This window comes from Eptesicus fuscus, chromosome 22 (genome assembly GCF_027574615.1).
Source record: "Eptesicus fuscus isolate TK198812 chromosome 22, DD_ASM_mEF_20220401, whole genome shotgun sequence".
NCBI lineage: Eukaryota > Metazoa > Chordata > Mammalia > Chiroptera > Vespertilionidae > Eptesicus > Eptesicus fuscus.
In genome coordinates, this window is record NC_072494.1 from 25037417 (window position 1) to 25052435 (window position 15019).

At 43.4% G+C, this 15019-nt stretch overlaps 2 protein-coding genes across 10 annotated transcripts in view; both read left to right on the plus strand.

Moving 5' to 3' along the window:
- The window catches only part of NPL (N-acetylneuraminate pyruvate lyase), a 29393-nt gene extending 17761 nt beyond the window's left edge, over positions 1–11632 (plus strand). The window contains exons 8-13 of one of the 7 annotated variants that reach the window (XM_054711966.1): positions 1064–1156; positions 1892–2040; positions 2164–2210; positions 4438–4522; positions 4798–4942; positions 7312–7351. In XM_054711966.1, the coding sequence (XP_054567941.1) occupies positions 1064–1156; positions 1892–2040; positions 2164–2210; positions 4438–4522; positions 4798–4926 (503 nt within the window). In that variant the 3' untranslated portion in view covers positions 4927–4942; positions 7312–7351. Of the gene's footprint in view, positions 1–1063; positions 1157–1891; positions 2041–2163; positions 2211–4437; positions 4523–4797; positions 4943–7311; positions 7352–10090 lie in introns of those variants that run through there. The other 6 variants (XM_054711968.1, XM_054711964.1, XM_054711962.1 and 3 more) reach the window with 6 other exon arrangements.
- Positions 11633–13791: 2159 nt separating this feature from the next.
- Positions 13792–15019, plus strand: part of DHX9 (DExH-box helicase 9) — a 43802-nt gene continuing 42574 nt past the window's right edge. For 2 of the 3 annotated variants that reach the window (XM_054712132.1, XM_008145928.3), the window contains exon 1: positions 13792–13916. The gene's annotated coding sequence lies outside the window, so the exon portion shown is untranslated. Of the gene's footprint in view, positions 13917–14504; positions 14623–15019 lie in introns of those variants that run through there. The other variant, XM_054712133.1, reaches the window with a different exon arrangement.

The following is a 15019-nucleotide window of genomic DNA, read 5'->3' on the forward strand; positions in this document are numbered from 1 at the left end:
TTGTAACTTTTTTTTTCACATGGCTTTAATTTTTTTTACATGAATACTTTTCTCAAGAGACAAGAGAAAAAGAACAAACTATACATAACACTTCTGTCCGAAATATTCATCATAGATAATATATCATTACAATATTCAGGTGGAGAATATAAGCTTCTCTCCTATTTTCCAGTGGTATGGAAAGCAGTTCTGCTGGATTTATTTATTATCTGCAGCAGTATTGCAGTTGAAGCTCACATTGGATGATGTAAAGTCCCAGTTCCTAAGTAAACTGAGTGAGCTCTCTTCTGATATACCTGGATTTCTCCCCAAAAGGAAAAAGTACCAAACTCTGGTTGAATTATTGTGGGATGTGCAACTACTCTTATAACTCCCTCTTTGAGCAGATGTTGCTTATCCTTTCCTGTTGTAGAATTTCCTCAGTTACTTTCTCATTCTGATCCTAATGCAAAGTCTTTGTTGTTCACTGATCACACTTAGCCCCTCTAGGGTAAGAGGACCAGAGTCCTACCTGATGGGATTCTCATTTTTGTAAGAGTATTTTATGAGCTGCTGTTAATAGGTGGGAAGGTTCACACCACTGTTTTGTTTTTTAAAAATACATTTTTAGTTATTTCAGAGAGGAAGGAAGAAGGAGAGAAAAATAGATACATCAATGATGAGAGAAAGTCATTGATTGGCTGCTTCCTGCACACCCCCTACTGGGATCGAGCCCACAACCCAGGCATGTGCCCTGACCTGGAACCCAACCATGATCTCCCTGGTCATAGGTAGACACTCAACCACTGAACTACACTGGCTGGGCCATACACGTATTTTAACAGTACTTTAAAATAGTAGGAAAGTGAGTATCTTATTTTGGCCTTTCCACAGAAAGGAAAGTACAACTTCCAATGAAGTGAGTTGCAAAGACATTGCAGTAAGCAATCTCAGGGTTGGTAAGAGGGGCCAAGAATTTCCGGCTTCCGAAAAGGATGGCTGCATTTCATGAGCTGGTCCATCTACCAGGGAAAGCCAGTGTTTTACACATGTTCACATCCTGACTCTTCCTGCTTTCTTTCAGATGACCTCATTGCTTTCCTAAAGGAGGTGGCTGCTGCTGCCCCGGCACTGCCATTCTATTACTATCATATCCCTGCCTTGACAGGGGTAAAGAGTAAGTGCTGCTTCTTTCCATATTGCTCTCTCCCCCCTCTCACATCTTACCCTATTTCACTAAGAACCTCACTCCTTCCCACCCGCCCCATGTTATAAAAGCATAACGCTGTTGACTAGACAGTTCCAATTGCTCCAAAATAAGTCACTCTTATCAAAAATGAAGTCAGCCCTTTTCAATCATTGACACCACCTGATAATGGAAGTTAAGTATGAGAGAGGAGTTGGCCCCTGGGCACTCCCAGCAGACACCTTGTGTCTGTCACACACACATCCCTCCTTCTTATACAGGAACACAGCCGGAAGCCCCACTAGGACAGGACTGTCTACCTTGTATCCTACTGTATTCTCAGTGCCTGGCACATAGGAAGGTACTCTGACCTTTTCTTGCTTTTCTTCTAGCTTTCTTTGATTATTACTATACTTGTCCAGTAAGAAGACTGTTACAATTAAATGTTTTAGAATACTTTTTTAATTCCATTTCTTTCTTTCTTAAACATAAAAATAGTTGTGCTCTCTAAATATCCATTGATAGTCTTCAAGGAACGGGAGACTTGGAGCTATAATTTGACAAATACTTAGGACCTGCTAGGCAAGGGCAGGGGGCCATGTCCAACCTGCGGTCAATTAAGGCTGAGCAAAGCTCCTGGAAACTCAATGTAAAGGGCTACATGGGATGTTATTTGATATTTACTGGAGGCGTGAAGATTCATGAGGCATTCACTGTTTTGAGCAGTTCGTGCCGAGGAGCTGTTGGATGGGATCCAGGAGAAGATCCCCACCTTCCAAGGGCTGAAATTTAGCGACACGGATCTCTTAGACTTCGGACAGTGTGTTGATCAGAATCGCCAGCGACAGTTCGCTTTCCTTTTCGGGGTGGATGAGGTAAGGCACCCTTTGGCATATCTCACAGGTTAGTTTCCCTCCAAAACAATTTATGGAGCTGCTTATACAGTAGCATCTTCTCTTTTTCATAAAAATAAATACTCTTTGTCTGTTTCTGATTAGCAACTGCTGAGTGCTCTGGTGATGGGAGCAACGGGAGCAGTGGGCAGGTAAGCAGAACCAATTTTCCCCCGTGGTTATCCACGTACAGATGTATAAATGTCAAGTCCCCCCATAGAGGCATTCATCCCCTAAGTAGTAATACTTCTTGCACGTACACCTTTTCTATAGAAGTTGCCTTTCTCCCCCACAATCCTTCAGTGAGAGAGGATTAAATAGGACTGAGCAACTCCATCGTTATTAGAAGCCTCTGTGGCAGTGAGAGGTCAGGCACAGGAGCTGAGAGCATGCACAGAATTTCTTGGTCAGAAATTATATGGTTACGCAGAACAGAAACCCATTCGAACTATCTTATGCAAACTAAGGTGTTATTAGAAAATACTAGGAAATTATATAAAACTCAAGAGGAGAGAGTATAGCCGGGTCTAAGAATATGTGAACCCAGAACTACAAAGCTCTCAACAGCCAAGGCAGCTCATTCTCCATCTGCAGTCTTCTGGAGACACTCCCCTCTGCATCTCCCTGCAAAACTCCTTATTTCCCCCTCCCTTTCTCTCCAGATGGGTTTTCTGTGCTTCCACACACACGTGGTCAATCGTGGCTGCCCAAATATGGCATCTCAGGATATCACTAGATAGTCCAGGGTCCGCCTAAGGTCCTATCTAAGCTGCAGCAGGAAAGTAGAATCGTGTGGCCCCATGCCTACTCAGGGAAGGCAGGCAATACGATCAGTTAACTGCACGTGTTAAAACTAATTCTTTAGAAATGTGTCTGCAAGCAGATGGATGGAAATATTTGCACTAACTGAAAGTGCCTTCCCTGCAGGAAAAGTACAGGGGAAGCAAAGTCATATTCACAACGTGTCTTGGTGAGCATGGCTTTGACGAGGAGTAATTGAGTTAGATAGTCTTACTGGCTTGTGAACAAGCCAGGATGGCCTGTATGGCCATCCCTGTAGGGCCATTTCTACCAAGGAAACCTGAATGCCTGCAGCTGCTGACCGTGGAACAGTTTTCCCCCTGGAAATTGTGACTATTTTGACTCTTGTTTTTTGGCCTTGATATTAGACCTTTTAATTCTGTCAACATAACTTATAAGTAGAGAGTACATTTGGTTAGACTTCACGTCTTCTTCATTAGAATCACGTTCCTCTCTGTCTGAGGACACACCTAAGACCCCTGGGATTTGAATGTATTATTCTGAACCTCCTCAGACATCCATGTACATATTGGGACTTAGGAGTGTTTTGTACCTCCAAGTGACTTTTCTCAGCTATGATATTTTATTTTTTGTACTTTATTACCGGACGATAATAGGAACTTCAAGTTCTTGGAATTCCTTGATGTTGACTCTAGTGTCTACACACATGAAGGACATTCTATTCTTGGTACATCAAAATAAGCACATTTTCTGATACTGACTGACTATACAAGACTTTGTTAACAAAAGGGGAACATTCTAGTTATAAATTTTTATAACCTATCTTTCTGGTTATAGATGTTAATTTGTCTTTATTGCTAGTTAGAGCTGTTTGTTGTTTTTTTCTAAGTCCACAAGACCATTTTATCAGATCAAATAACTTCTGTTGTTGTTGGATTATAACAGGCAGCCTGAAGTGATGGAAACCTTGTGATAACTGACAACTCTGTAGCGCTTCTTGAGCCATAGTTTCATCACCGTGACATAGAAACCAGGCCTACCTTGCAGGGCTTAGAGAGAAGGAGACATGATTTATGTCAAGCACCTAAAATATCATAGGCACTTAATAAGTGGCCTCTCATTTTATTATTGTCATTTTCTAGAATCTGGTCTCTAAATATATAAGTTGTCAAGAGATTTAGGTAATCCGTTGGGATTTGCCCCTTTTTTACTGTGCTGCCTCCTTCATCCACTTCCTCAGCAGAAGGCTTTTAGGACTCCCATTTTACCTACAGCTCTTATCTGGCCCTGTGCCTCTGTGTGTGCCCTGGGCCTCAGTGGTTCCTTACTAAACACACCTCCATCTTTCTTTTTTTTCTTTTTTTTTCCTTTTATCTAATTTTATCCTTTTCCACTTTTCTTCATTCGTTTTGAGTGTTCTCTGCCTCCTCTTGGCACTGCTTAGTGCTGCCGGAAAACTTAGAACTGAAGACACCTGACCCTCTAATAGGTTAGGGCCTAAAAATAGACTTTCTGGAAGCTCAGTATACTTGTGCCTTGCAAGCAGCAGTGGGGTTTGAAGATCTGGACCTTTTGTGCGGGGTTATTGGTTCTACAGTATGTGCTGTTTTCTTTCAGTACCTATAACTACCTGGGACAAAAGACAAACCAGATGTTGGAGGCTTATGAACGGAAGGACCTCTCTTCAGCCCTGAATTATCAGGTTAACTATTTCTTCCCTCCACCCAGACCACAGCCTTTGTTCTTTCCCACTTGAGAATTCCTAGTCCCTCTCATCCTGCCATACCTGCCCTCGTTAAAATTGCCTCCCTGCCTCTCTCTTTCCTTTCCTTCTGTTCCTTACTTTTTTCTTGATGAAAATCAAACCTGTCCCCATGGTTCGTGCTCCCAAACCTGTCTAACCAGGACAGGCCCCATGCAGGAACGCCTCCTCTCTGTTCCTCCTAGAAATGGCCTTATTTTTACTCTATGTCCAAGGTATTTTTGTGGCTACAAAAGAATAGCAGTAGATTTCTGGGGAAAGGACCACATGCCATCCCCTTGAGGACGTCACAGCTGCAGTCATCAGAAGCTGTGAAGCTGGGGACCTTAAACGGGGAGACTTAATTCAAAGTCAGAGCAGGTCAGTCCTCTTCAGCTGGGAAATGTGCTGAGAATGGAAAACATTCACCAGGCAGGAAACAGGAGCCGCTGGCTTTGAAGCAGGGAAAGGAAAGCTGAAGGAGCTCCTGTGTGATGGGGAGGAGCCCAGGGGACATGTGGCTGCCATGAATGTCACACGGAGGACGGCCTACCTGTCCGGGGAACACCGAGCCTTGCTGGGTGGAACCGGTCTCAGCAGTGTACTTCAGTAAATGGAATGAGCTGGAAAGAAATAGAGTAGGCACAAGAGAAAGACTTTTGGAAGGTCAAGAGGCACAGGGATTTTCAGGCTAATGAAAGGGACGGAGAGGACTATCCCAAGAGACTAAGTGGGAATGAAAGGCATAAGCAAGATCAGAGCAGGTGGTCTGTCCTGAGCACGGAGCCAGCCTAAATCTACTTCCTAGCTCATTTAAATATTTACCTTTGTTTAGCCTCAGACCAGGTGAAGTTGAGAGCAGGAACAGGGTAGGGACTTCGGAAGTTATGCAACTAAATTAAATATTGGCAAGGCTTTGATTTAAATTACAGTAAGTCTGAATTATGTGGACTCTGCCATCCCTTTGCATTCATGGTTTTCTTTTTCCTTCGTTTCCCCGGAATGAGTTACTTCTGAACATTCTAACCTTTACCGAGCTGAAAGACAGGAAAAGCACAGGATGGAGTAAGCTCTGAACCAGCTGAGATATGGACCCTTAGCAGTTCCTTTTTTCTGGCTGATCCAGTTTCTTTCTCCTCCCCCTCCCACTCCCCGGCTTCGGTCCCACTCAAACCATCCTACTCAAAACAGCATTGGCAAGGAAATCAGTTTACCGCATTCTCTGTTTCTTCTTATGGAAAGCAAGTGGGTCTCACTCCCTCATCTACACGTATGCCAAGGGCCAAGTCCAGTGCTTAATTTCAATAAAGCTCGTCTCTGCCCTAAAGGAGTTTGCAGTCGAGTGAAGAGGCAGGCAAGTAACAAATCAGGGCTAACCTTAGCCATTCTCATGAACTTAAATTCCATTTGTTATATTTTCTCAAGAGAAATGACATGTGTACAAAGATATTCCTTCCAGTATTATTTATAACCGCAATAAAGTGGAAACTTCCCAAATACCCATCTATAAGGAAATAGTTAAATACATTATGTTTGAGTTACACCATCAAAATACATACAGCGCTTTCAAAGGATGAGGTCGTTTTATATGTACAGATCTGGAAAGATCTCCATGGTACGTTAAGTGAAAAAAGCAGCAATGTGCAGACTTGAGAATGTGATGTGCTATATAGTTCGGTGTGAGGGGGAGGCTCTGGATATTAAAATTGTATTCTGCGCTGAATTTTTTATTACTAGTATACAATTGATGGAAACAGCATAAAAGTAAAATGTTACTGAAAATGCATCTCTTGGTGAGATGGATGGGAGTCTTTTATTTTTATGAATTAGTTCATGAAATCCTGGATGAATCTTACTTTCTGCTAAGACGAGTTCAAGTTCAGCATCAGTACTATTTCTGGGTTTTGTTTTTAGAGAATAAGTAACTATTGTTACTTATTCTGAAACCTTGTTCATGTAAATTGCTAGATAAGAATGGAAGACATTTTATCACAGTGCCACTCAGTTCTGTCAGCTGACCACAGCAACACTGAGAGCAGTGTTGGAAGCAGAAACTGGAAACCTCTGACTTTTATAGAGGACTTGTTATCCATTAGTTAGAGGAATCACTTTCTTTATTGATGCCTACACCAGCATTTTGATTTGCTTCCCAGAGGTGTCCCAGGGAAGTGATGTGGGAGGTATGTCTTTGTTTTTTCAAAGGTGGGAGAAAAAGGACTGCAAAAGGGGAAATACAAAAGGACAGCCCACACCTCCATTGTGTGTGAATTCTTATTCTGACCCATTTTAGAAATTAGCACTTAGAGATGTTGAGGATCTAGAAACCGATTTCCGTAAATCTTTGCCTTGGCCAGTTGCCCCTTGGGTATCTTGGAAAGATACACCCCAGAGGTTAGTGTACCCCCAGTTTGGAAACAACTGCTCTATCTGATAAGTTTACCTACGTGAGCTTGATCGGTTAAAAGGCTGTCTTCCCTACTTTAACTCTCTGTTGCGCAATTCTATCATTGGAGCTTCCTATCTGTATGGGTCCATTTTACAAAGCTTAAATGTATGAAGAGATCCTACCATATCCTGGATGGATCTCAGCTATCCTCACTTGGCTATTTTTCTCCACTCTGACAGACCTTCAGGAAACTAAGGTGTCTGGACTTTTTGGTTTGGGGTTTCTGTAACTTGACCTTTTAAGTTCTTTAAATTGTTATCACGGTTCAGTAATACTGACTATAGATTTGTTTGTTCCTTTCCAGTTTTGTATTCAGAGATTTATCAACTTTGTGGTCAAACTAGGTAAGTTTCCTGCTTGTCTGCTCCTGGGGACTCTAAAGGAAATGGGCTTTCTCTGAGGGTTTCAGAGAAAGTGATATGATGCATTTTGATCACATTCTCTTGAGGGTTCGACAAAAACACCTTTTAATGCTAATACCAACCTTCAGGGCCAACCTGATAAAATGGTGAAGTAAACCTCGTTGGAAGGCGAGGGCATCTTCCTCAAACCTCTCTCCTCCACTTTAGCACTTTGTTCACTTCCCTGCTCTACACACATGCACGCACACACACGCACACACACACACACACACACACACACACACACACACACACCATTTTCTATTCCTTCTCCCCTGCACCATCAGCACTCCCTTTACTTGCCTATGGCTCATTAAAATTCCACTACCACACTGTCGCTGACTTCAGCCTAAGTGCTTGGAGGAAGGCAGTCTGAATATAGATCTCACTACATTGTGAATGACTGACAGCTCTCCCGAGAGTATCTGCAACTTAAAAAGAGTTTATAAACACAACTCAGCTTAAATGGATGGAGGATTGGATAATATGACAATTTCTGAGGGAAATATCATGAATTTGAGTAAAGAAACCTTTCCAGAGTCTCCTACATCTTATCCTATGATACATGACAAATGCCACCATTCACTCCACTTCTGCAAGAGACTGGCCCTTCCTGAGAACCTAGGTCAAGTCCAAGAAAAGTTTAGGCTTATTCTTGGCAAAACTCCCGCACCTCCCTTTCAGAGCCTTTCTGACTCACCCTAGCAACCCCTCCTGACCCCGAAGCACCTAGAATGTGTTGTTTCCCTCCTTCTCACCGGGTTTTCAGCTAGCTCTCTCAGTCCTTCAAAGACAGTTTCCCATTTGCTTTACCACTTTCATTTTTGTCCTATCTGTGTGCCACCAGTACTGTGAATGACCTATTGTTATACCCTTGCCCTAAGCAATACTTTTTTACAAAATTGTGGGTTTGGTATGATAGTTATATGTTCCTAAAGTGCATTGAAGTAGATATTGAATTATTGACTTTTTAAAAGAACTAAAAGTTTACTTGTATATATGATTGTTTTGCATTCTAGCAGTGATACTGTAACAATTTTACAAAACACAGCTCTAAGATATCAGCTTGAAGGATTAACTTTGCCAGAATATTTACATTTTAAAAGGGGACTCTTGAAGATGGTATTGTGCTTTTTTTTTTTTTTTAAGATTTTATGTTCTAAAAGAACATATCTTAAAAAGTTCATTTCAGACTTTTCTTGGGAGTTGGAGTTGAGTTTTCTTAGTTTAGTCAAAGAGAAACTTATCTTAATGAACATGTAGTCCTATCATGAAGGTAGCTCCCTGTTCCCACCATTCATAATAAACATGGGTCATTTTGCACTCATCAAACTATATGCTATTTATTTAGTCATTCTAGTATTTTCCTTCCCAATGCCAAATTGTTACTGTAACTAAGTTAATTTAGCAAAAGGAAGTTATTTCTTATACCATAGATCCAAAAGCAATAGCCAGTTAAGAAAACACATATCTTTTTCTCTATTCTGGGTTATTTCCTGAGATCTACCTTCAAAATCACTAATTCTATCTTTAGCTATGGTTACTTTCACTGATTACATATTTTTCATTTCCAGTATTTCTTTTAGGCTATTGTTGTTTTCAAGTCTTCCTGTTCTTTATTTCTGTGCCCCTTTCTTAGCCCATGGCTTCTACTTCTTTCTTTTACCTCTGTGAAGTCTCTTTCAGAATTTTGTATCAGTTCGCAGGACGTGAAATTTGCTAATTGTGCATTTGCTGGCTTTCATACAGCTTCTTTTTCCTCCTGTTCTCTGTCATTTTTAACTGAATGCATCTTCAGAGACTCTTGTTTTCTGGGCAACCCACTGTGCTCCAGGTTGTAAGGTGTCCCATCAAGCCTCTGCTGGGACACGTAATTTCACCAGTTCTAACCAGTCTTTAGGTTATTTCTTCGTCTGGTTCCTACATCAAGTGCATAATGCAAATATGGATCTATCGTTCATGTATGGCATGGGCTTGGGACTTCTCTCATGTGATCATTTTCCATCCACAGCCCAGGCGGAAGTCAAGAGCTGCGCCTCCATCCCTAAGTCCGTGGGCCAGGGTTTTTTTTTCTCTTGCTTTTCATAGAAGGCTGGCTACCAGTTTTATGCAGGGAATTTGAGTCCAGCTCTTTGCTATGCACAGACCCAAGGCTTCCTCTTATTCTCCTGCCCCAGCTTTATAACACCAGCCCAGAACAGCAGCATGGAGTCACAAACTACCTTAAATAGTGCATTTCTCAGGGACTTCTTAGACATGCTTGAACTAAATTCTGTCCTAGCAATGGGGTCCTCTATCATTTGATCAACAACACTATACCCCTGAGTCAGATTATTCTCATGGACCATTCGGCTTCAGCTCTTCTCTATTCTGACCTCTTTATTCCTGATAACTTGGGTGCCTCCTTGTTGCTTTCGAGGTTAACTTTGAGTCTTACTTCCTTTAGTTTTATAGCTTGTCAATTTGTTTAAAGCATTTTCCCCCAGCATTCCTATGTATTTGAGGCAGGAAGAGGGACTCCCTGTCTTCTCAGTCTGCCGCGTTGACTAGAAACGTTCCCATCTGTTAGCTCACCCTATGCTGTCGTAGCAGTCACTGTAAGAATGTGATCTCTTCTTGGGGGTGTTTGTGGTCGAGTGGACAGTCCCGGTCACATTGCCTCCTTTATTTTTTTCTGTATAGGTTTTGGAGTGTCACAGACCAAAGCCATCATGACTCTGGTGTCTGGGATTCCAATGGGCCCACCCCGGCTCCCACTGCAGAGAGCCTCCAAGGAGTTTATTGATAATGCAGAAGCTAAACTGAAGAGTCTGGGTTTCCTTTCTTTGACGGATTTAAAGAATGGAAACTTGGAAACCTCTAGCTAATGCCACTCTATCAAGTCAGGGTGTGTACATTGGGATATAATCCACCTTGAACAGTGCATTCATTTCTCAAGGACTTTATGGACGAGCTTGAACTACGTTCTTTCCCGGTAAATGAAATCTCCCATCAAATCAAGCATTTAAGTACCTACTATGATCTTTAAAAAGTTTTATTTTTGTGAAGGGACAAAAACTCCAAAAGGAGCCATGAGCCCTGAGTCATTCAATATTGCACAAATTATTTCATGGAGAAATTTCTGCTTCTATGGATGAAATGGAATCAAGAGGGAAATTGTAATTAATTCCCTCTGCCTTTGGGAGCTCCCATTATCTTGATTTCTGGTTCTCAATCTTATCTTCAAGTTTTCTAATTTGAAACCACTTGTAATGTACTTTCATGTTAATAAATATTCATTTGGAATCTAGGAAAACGCTAAGCTACCTTGAATGCCAAATTACAACATGACTTAACAAATACACAGCTATTAACACCCCAGCTTCCTTGGCTGCTCAGCATGACTCTAGAACACCTGCTTTCAGATTAATTGTGATGTCACGGATGTTCCCCCCAAAAGATTGGGTTAGGTGAGAACTTGCTTCAGTTTCTATAATGGAAAGGCCCATTAGGATAGTTTTCATATAACCAAGGAAAGGCCTTCCAAACAGAATTCAGGTCTCCACATGTTGCTAAATGAGAACTTATTAGAGCTCTAAGTTTCAAAGAACCAAAGAATTGTGCTCTGGCCACCACAAACTTCCCCTTCCTCCCCTGAGAAAAATTAAGAAATCCTATATCCTGGGGGGTGGGGTTGATGACAAATATGGGATACCTTAATCAATAAAGTAATTAAATGCAAAAAAAAAAGACATTTAAAAAAATAAGTAATTTTTGAAATATGAGCTCTCTTACTGATGCGCTGGGAAGGACACTATCCACCATGAATAATCATGAGGAAACAATCAGACAAATCAAAATTGATCAATAATTGCAAAACAACTGGCTTGGATTCTTTAAAAATGTCAAAGGCATATAAAGATAAAAAATTTAAAAGACTGGGAAATTATTCTAGGTGCAAAAGAGACTAAAGAGACACGACAATGGAATGCAATACCTGCTCTGCTCTGGAGCTCATACTTCAAAAAGGGAAAAAAACAACTGTCAAGTTCCTTATTGGGACAGTTAATGAAAGTAGCATATACACTGTACATTAGATATAATATTGTACAATATTAAATTTCATGTATGATAATTAAAAAAAAAAGAAATCCTATATCCTTATAGAAATGTATGAGTATCAGCAAAATGCTCAAATGTATACCTGCATGGGGAGATAAAGCCCCACTCCTTCATACGGGAACCATAACAGCCAACGTGAATAGGGTGTTTCAATGACCACAAAAGTAAGAAGCAAGCCAAAGTGTAAACTAGTGTTAAAGTAATTTCTATAAAATAAAGGCAGAGAAAACAAAAATAACTGTAAAAGTAGAGCAAAGCAAGTTACAAAATCCAATAAACGAGTAAGTTTCTGTACAGGAAGTCACAGGGCTTGTAGATAAATGTTTCAATAGGAACTGGTACAGTGGATACAGAAAAGTAATATCCGTGAATGACCTCCATTGTCACGCTTGCTTATAAAAAAGAATGAATAGAATCATGACGGACATATAAGCACAATGAAGTGGAAGTTATTATTATTTAGTTTTTGTAGCTATTTAAGCAATTCAGTGTATGTTCTTTATACAACTGAGAACATAACATTACTGCTAAATCTTTTAATAGTTGGCAAAATAATAACATATGCACAGCAAGCCATAAGAAAAGAATCCTATATAATAGGTAATATGCAAATTGTCCATCACACCCTCGCACAAGATGGCCGCCCCCATGTGGTCACAGTATGGCTGACACAGGATGACGGACAGGGGAGGGCAGTTGTGGGAAATCAGGCCAGCAGGGTAGGGCAGTTGGGGGCAACCAGGCCTGCAGGGGAGGGATGGCAATTGTGGGGGGACCAGGCCTTCAGAGGAGGGCAGTTAGGGGCCACCAGGCACGCAGGGGAGGGCAGTTAGGGGTGACCAGGCTGGCAGGCGAGGACAGTTGGGGGGGACCATGCCTGCAGGGGAGGCCAGTTGTGGGGGACCAGGCCTGCAGGGGAGGCCAGTTGCGGGGGGACCAGCCCTACAGGGGAGGGCAGTTGCGGGCGACCAGGCCGGCAGGGGAAGGCAGTTGGGGGCAATCAGGCCGGCAGGGGAGCAGTTAGGTGTCGATCAGGCTGGCAGGGCAGTGGTTAGGGGGTGATCAGGCTGGCAGGCAGAAGTGGTTAGGGGCTAAATTAAGAACCAACTCAATAATAAAATTTTCCATAATCCTTGGAAGCCTAAGTTCCACCTCTGAAAATTTTTATACTTAATATGTTGCTGTGTTCCGCATCTAATTCAAAACACTTGCAATCCATTTATGATAGTTGAGTTTCCCTTATCATAAACATCAGGCACTTGAAGCTGTAAACACCCTGAAAGGTACAAAGAAAGAAAAAATAATGCCTTTTCCTGAATGATGATGTTACCCTTAATTGAAGAGAACAAATACATGGAGAATATAAAAGAATGAATAAATATTAAATTGTTATTCCGATTGTAAGTGCAACAGAGTTTTAAAGGGATTGATCACTATGAGCTAGGAGAGTTAAGAAAAAAAAAGTAATGAAAGAGGTGAAAAATAGGGTGTCTAGTTTAATGGGCCCAGATAAATCGATTAGTCAGGGGAGGGATGGCAGTTGGGAGGGGACCAGACCTTCAGAGGAGGGCAGTTAGGGGCCTTACTTGAAATATTTTGTATTTTCTTGCCCTCCTAGGAAGCACTAGAGTTCAAAATTTAACAGTGACTACCACAGTAGTAGTTCAGGAGATAAAAGTATTCCAAAGATTCTGGAGACAAAAGGATCTCCACTGCAAGCCAGAACCATCTTGAAGGATGTTATCTATTTATTAAACTCGTTTTTACTGAGCTCTTAACAATGCAGTGTGTCAAGCACTGCGGCGAGCGGCCTGAGCTAGCCAAGCAGGGTCCCTGCCTTCACTGAGCTTATTTCTTTTTCAGGAGACGTTCGCGTTACAGTGTCTGAATCGCAACAATAACAACACTTCTTGAACACCTATTACCTGCCAAATACTGAGCTAAACGTCTTTCAGGTCCCGTCTCACTTAATCATCACAACAACCCTACAGAGTTAGCACCTAAGATTTCCAGTTCAGTCTTCGAAGGGCACCTCATCTACTAGAGGTCCCTATGACAAAAAACGGCGAAACATTTTGCTGCATCAAAAGGGTATAGGACCCCGACTCCCCAAAACGTTCAAAAGCGGCCTGCACACTCCCGGAAGCGACCCCTAGAGGCGCAGCCCGATCTCCTAGGCGACGGGATGCTCAGGCCCCGCCTCTTCCGCGCGGCGTCCGCGGCGCCGAGCTCGCTTTCTGCGCCTGCGTAAACGCACTGGCCACGCCCCCCGTCGTCGCCGCAGGAGCCATTTCGCCGGCGCCTCTGTGCGAGTTGCGGTTCGTTCGCCGGGTGTCTCTGAGCGAGGCCGGGACCGCGGACCGTCCTAAGAGGGCTTGTGCTCTCGGGCACCAGGCAGCGGAGGCCGGTAGGGGAAAGGCGTCGTTGCCACCCGTTGTGGCGGGCGGCGTGGGGGCCCCACCGCTCTGCAGCCGGGCTTTGTTGCGAAGCGCGGGCCGCGGTGGCGGGTGGGGGAAGGGCGAGCCGCCGCACCGCGTGCCGGGATTGCGGGGTGCGCGCTACTCGCCCCGCCGCGCTTGCGCAGCCCTGGGTGCGTCTTAGCCCCCGGCCTTTTGGCCACTCATCCCGGTCCTGCCTCCCCAGCAGCCAAAATAAATCCCACTTCCTTCTCCGGCCGCGCCTGGGCGTTGTCCGGCCCATCGAAAGGGGGACCGTTGTCTGGGGGCGAGCCCTCCTGACGCCACACACACACCCAAGGCCTTTCCGTCATTCCTTTGTGCTGCAAACACTGGGCGCAGTCCCGCAGGCCCCGTGAATGGAGCCGTAAACTAGTTAGGCACAGTCCGTCCCCTCACCGAGGTGGCGGTGGGGGGTGGGGGGTGGGGCGGGAGGGGAGATAACCGTCTGCTGGTTTCGATAAGAAGACCCTGTGTAACCGGGCAAACGTTGGGTCCCTGCTGCCTGTCACTGCTCGAGCCAATGAAGCAGAGACAGGGTTAAATCATACATGAGCATTTATTCCAATATTGCTGGCAGTATGGGAGAGCCACAAAAATCTGCTCTGCAGCCCCCAATAAGCCAGCTGCTTATATACGTAGAACTACAAAGGAAAGGTAGGCAAAAGAGCAGTTTACAGGTACGCCAAAGGACTAGGTATCTGCAAAGGGCTGAGTGATATGCAAGGGCTGGAGTTACATGGGGGAAATAGCCAAGGCAAGGGGAATGCCGGAAGGGCGATTAACTGGTAAGCTGACTGGAAGTTTGCAAAGGCCTGCAGGTATGCAAAAAGCGCTGGGGGGACCGAGACCTTCAAAGGGCTGGCGATTCTGATTTCTGCAGCTTAGTCGTTAATCTTTCCATGATAATAGGCGGCTCCAAATGGGGCGGAAGGGCTGCATCTCCAGGTCAGCTCCAGCCGGAGTAGAATGTGCCTTTAATCAGAATAAAACAGTCATGGTTAACAGCATGATTAATATTTCTTACAATACTAGCTGGTTCCCCAACTTTCTA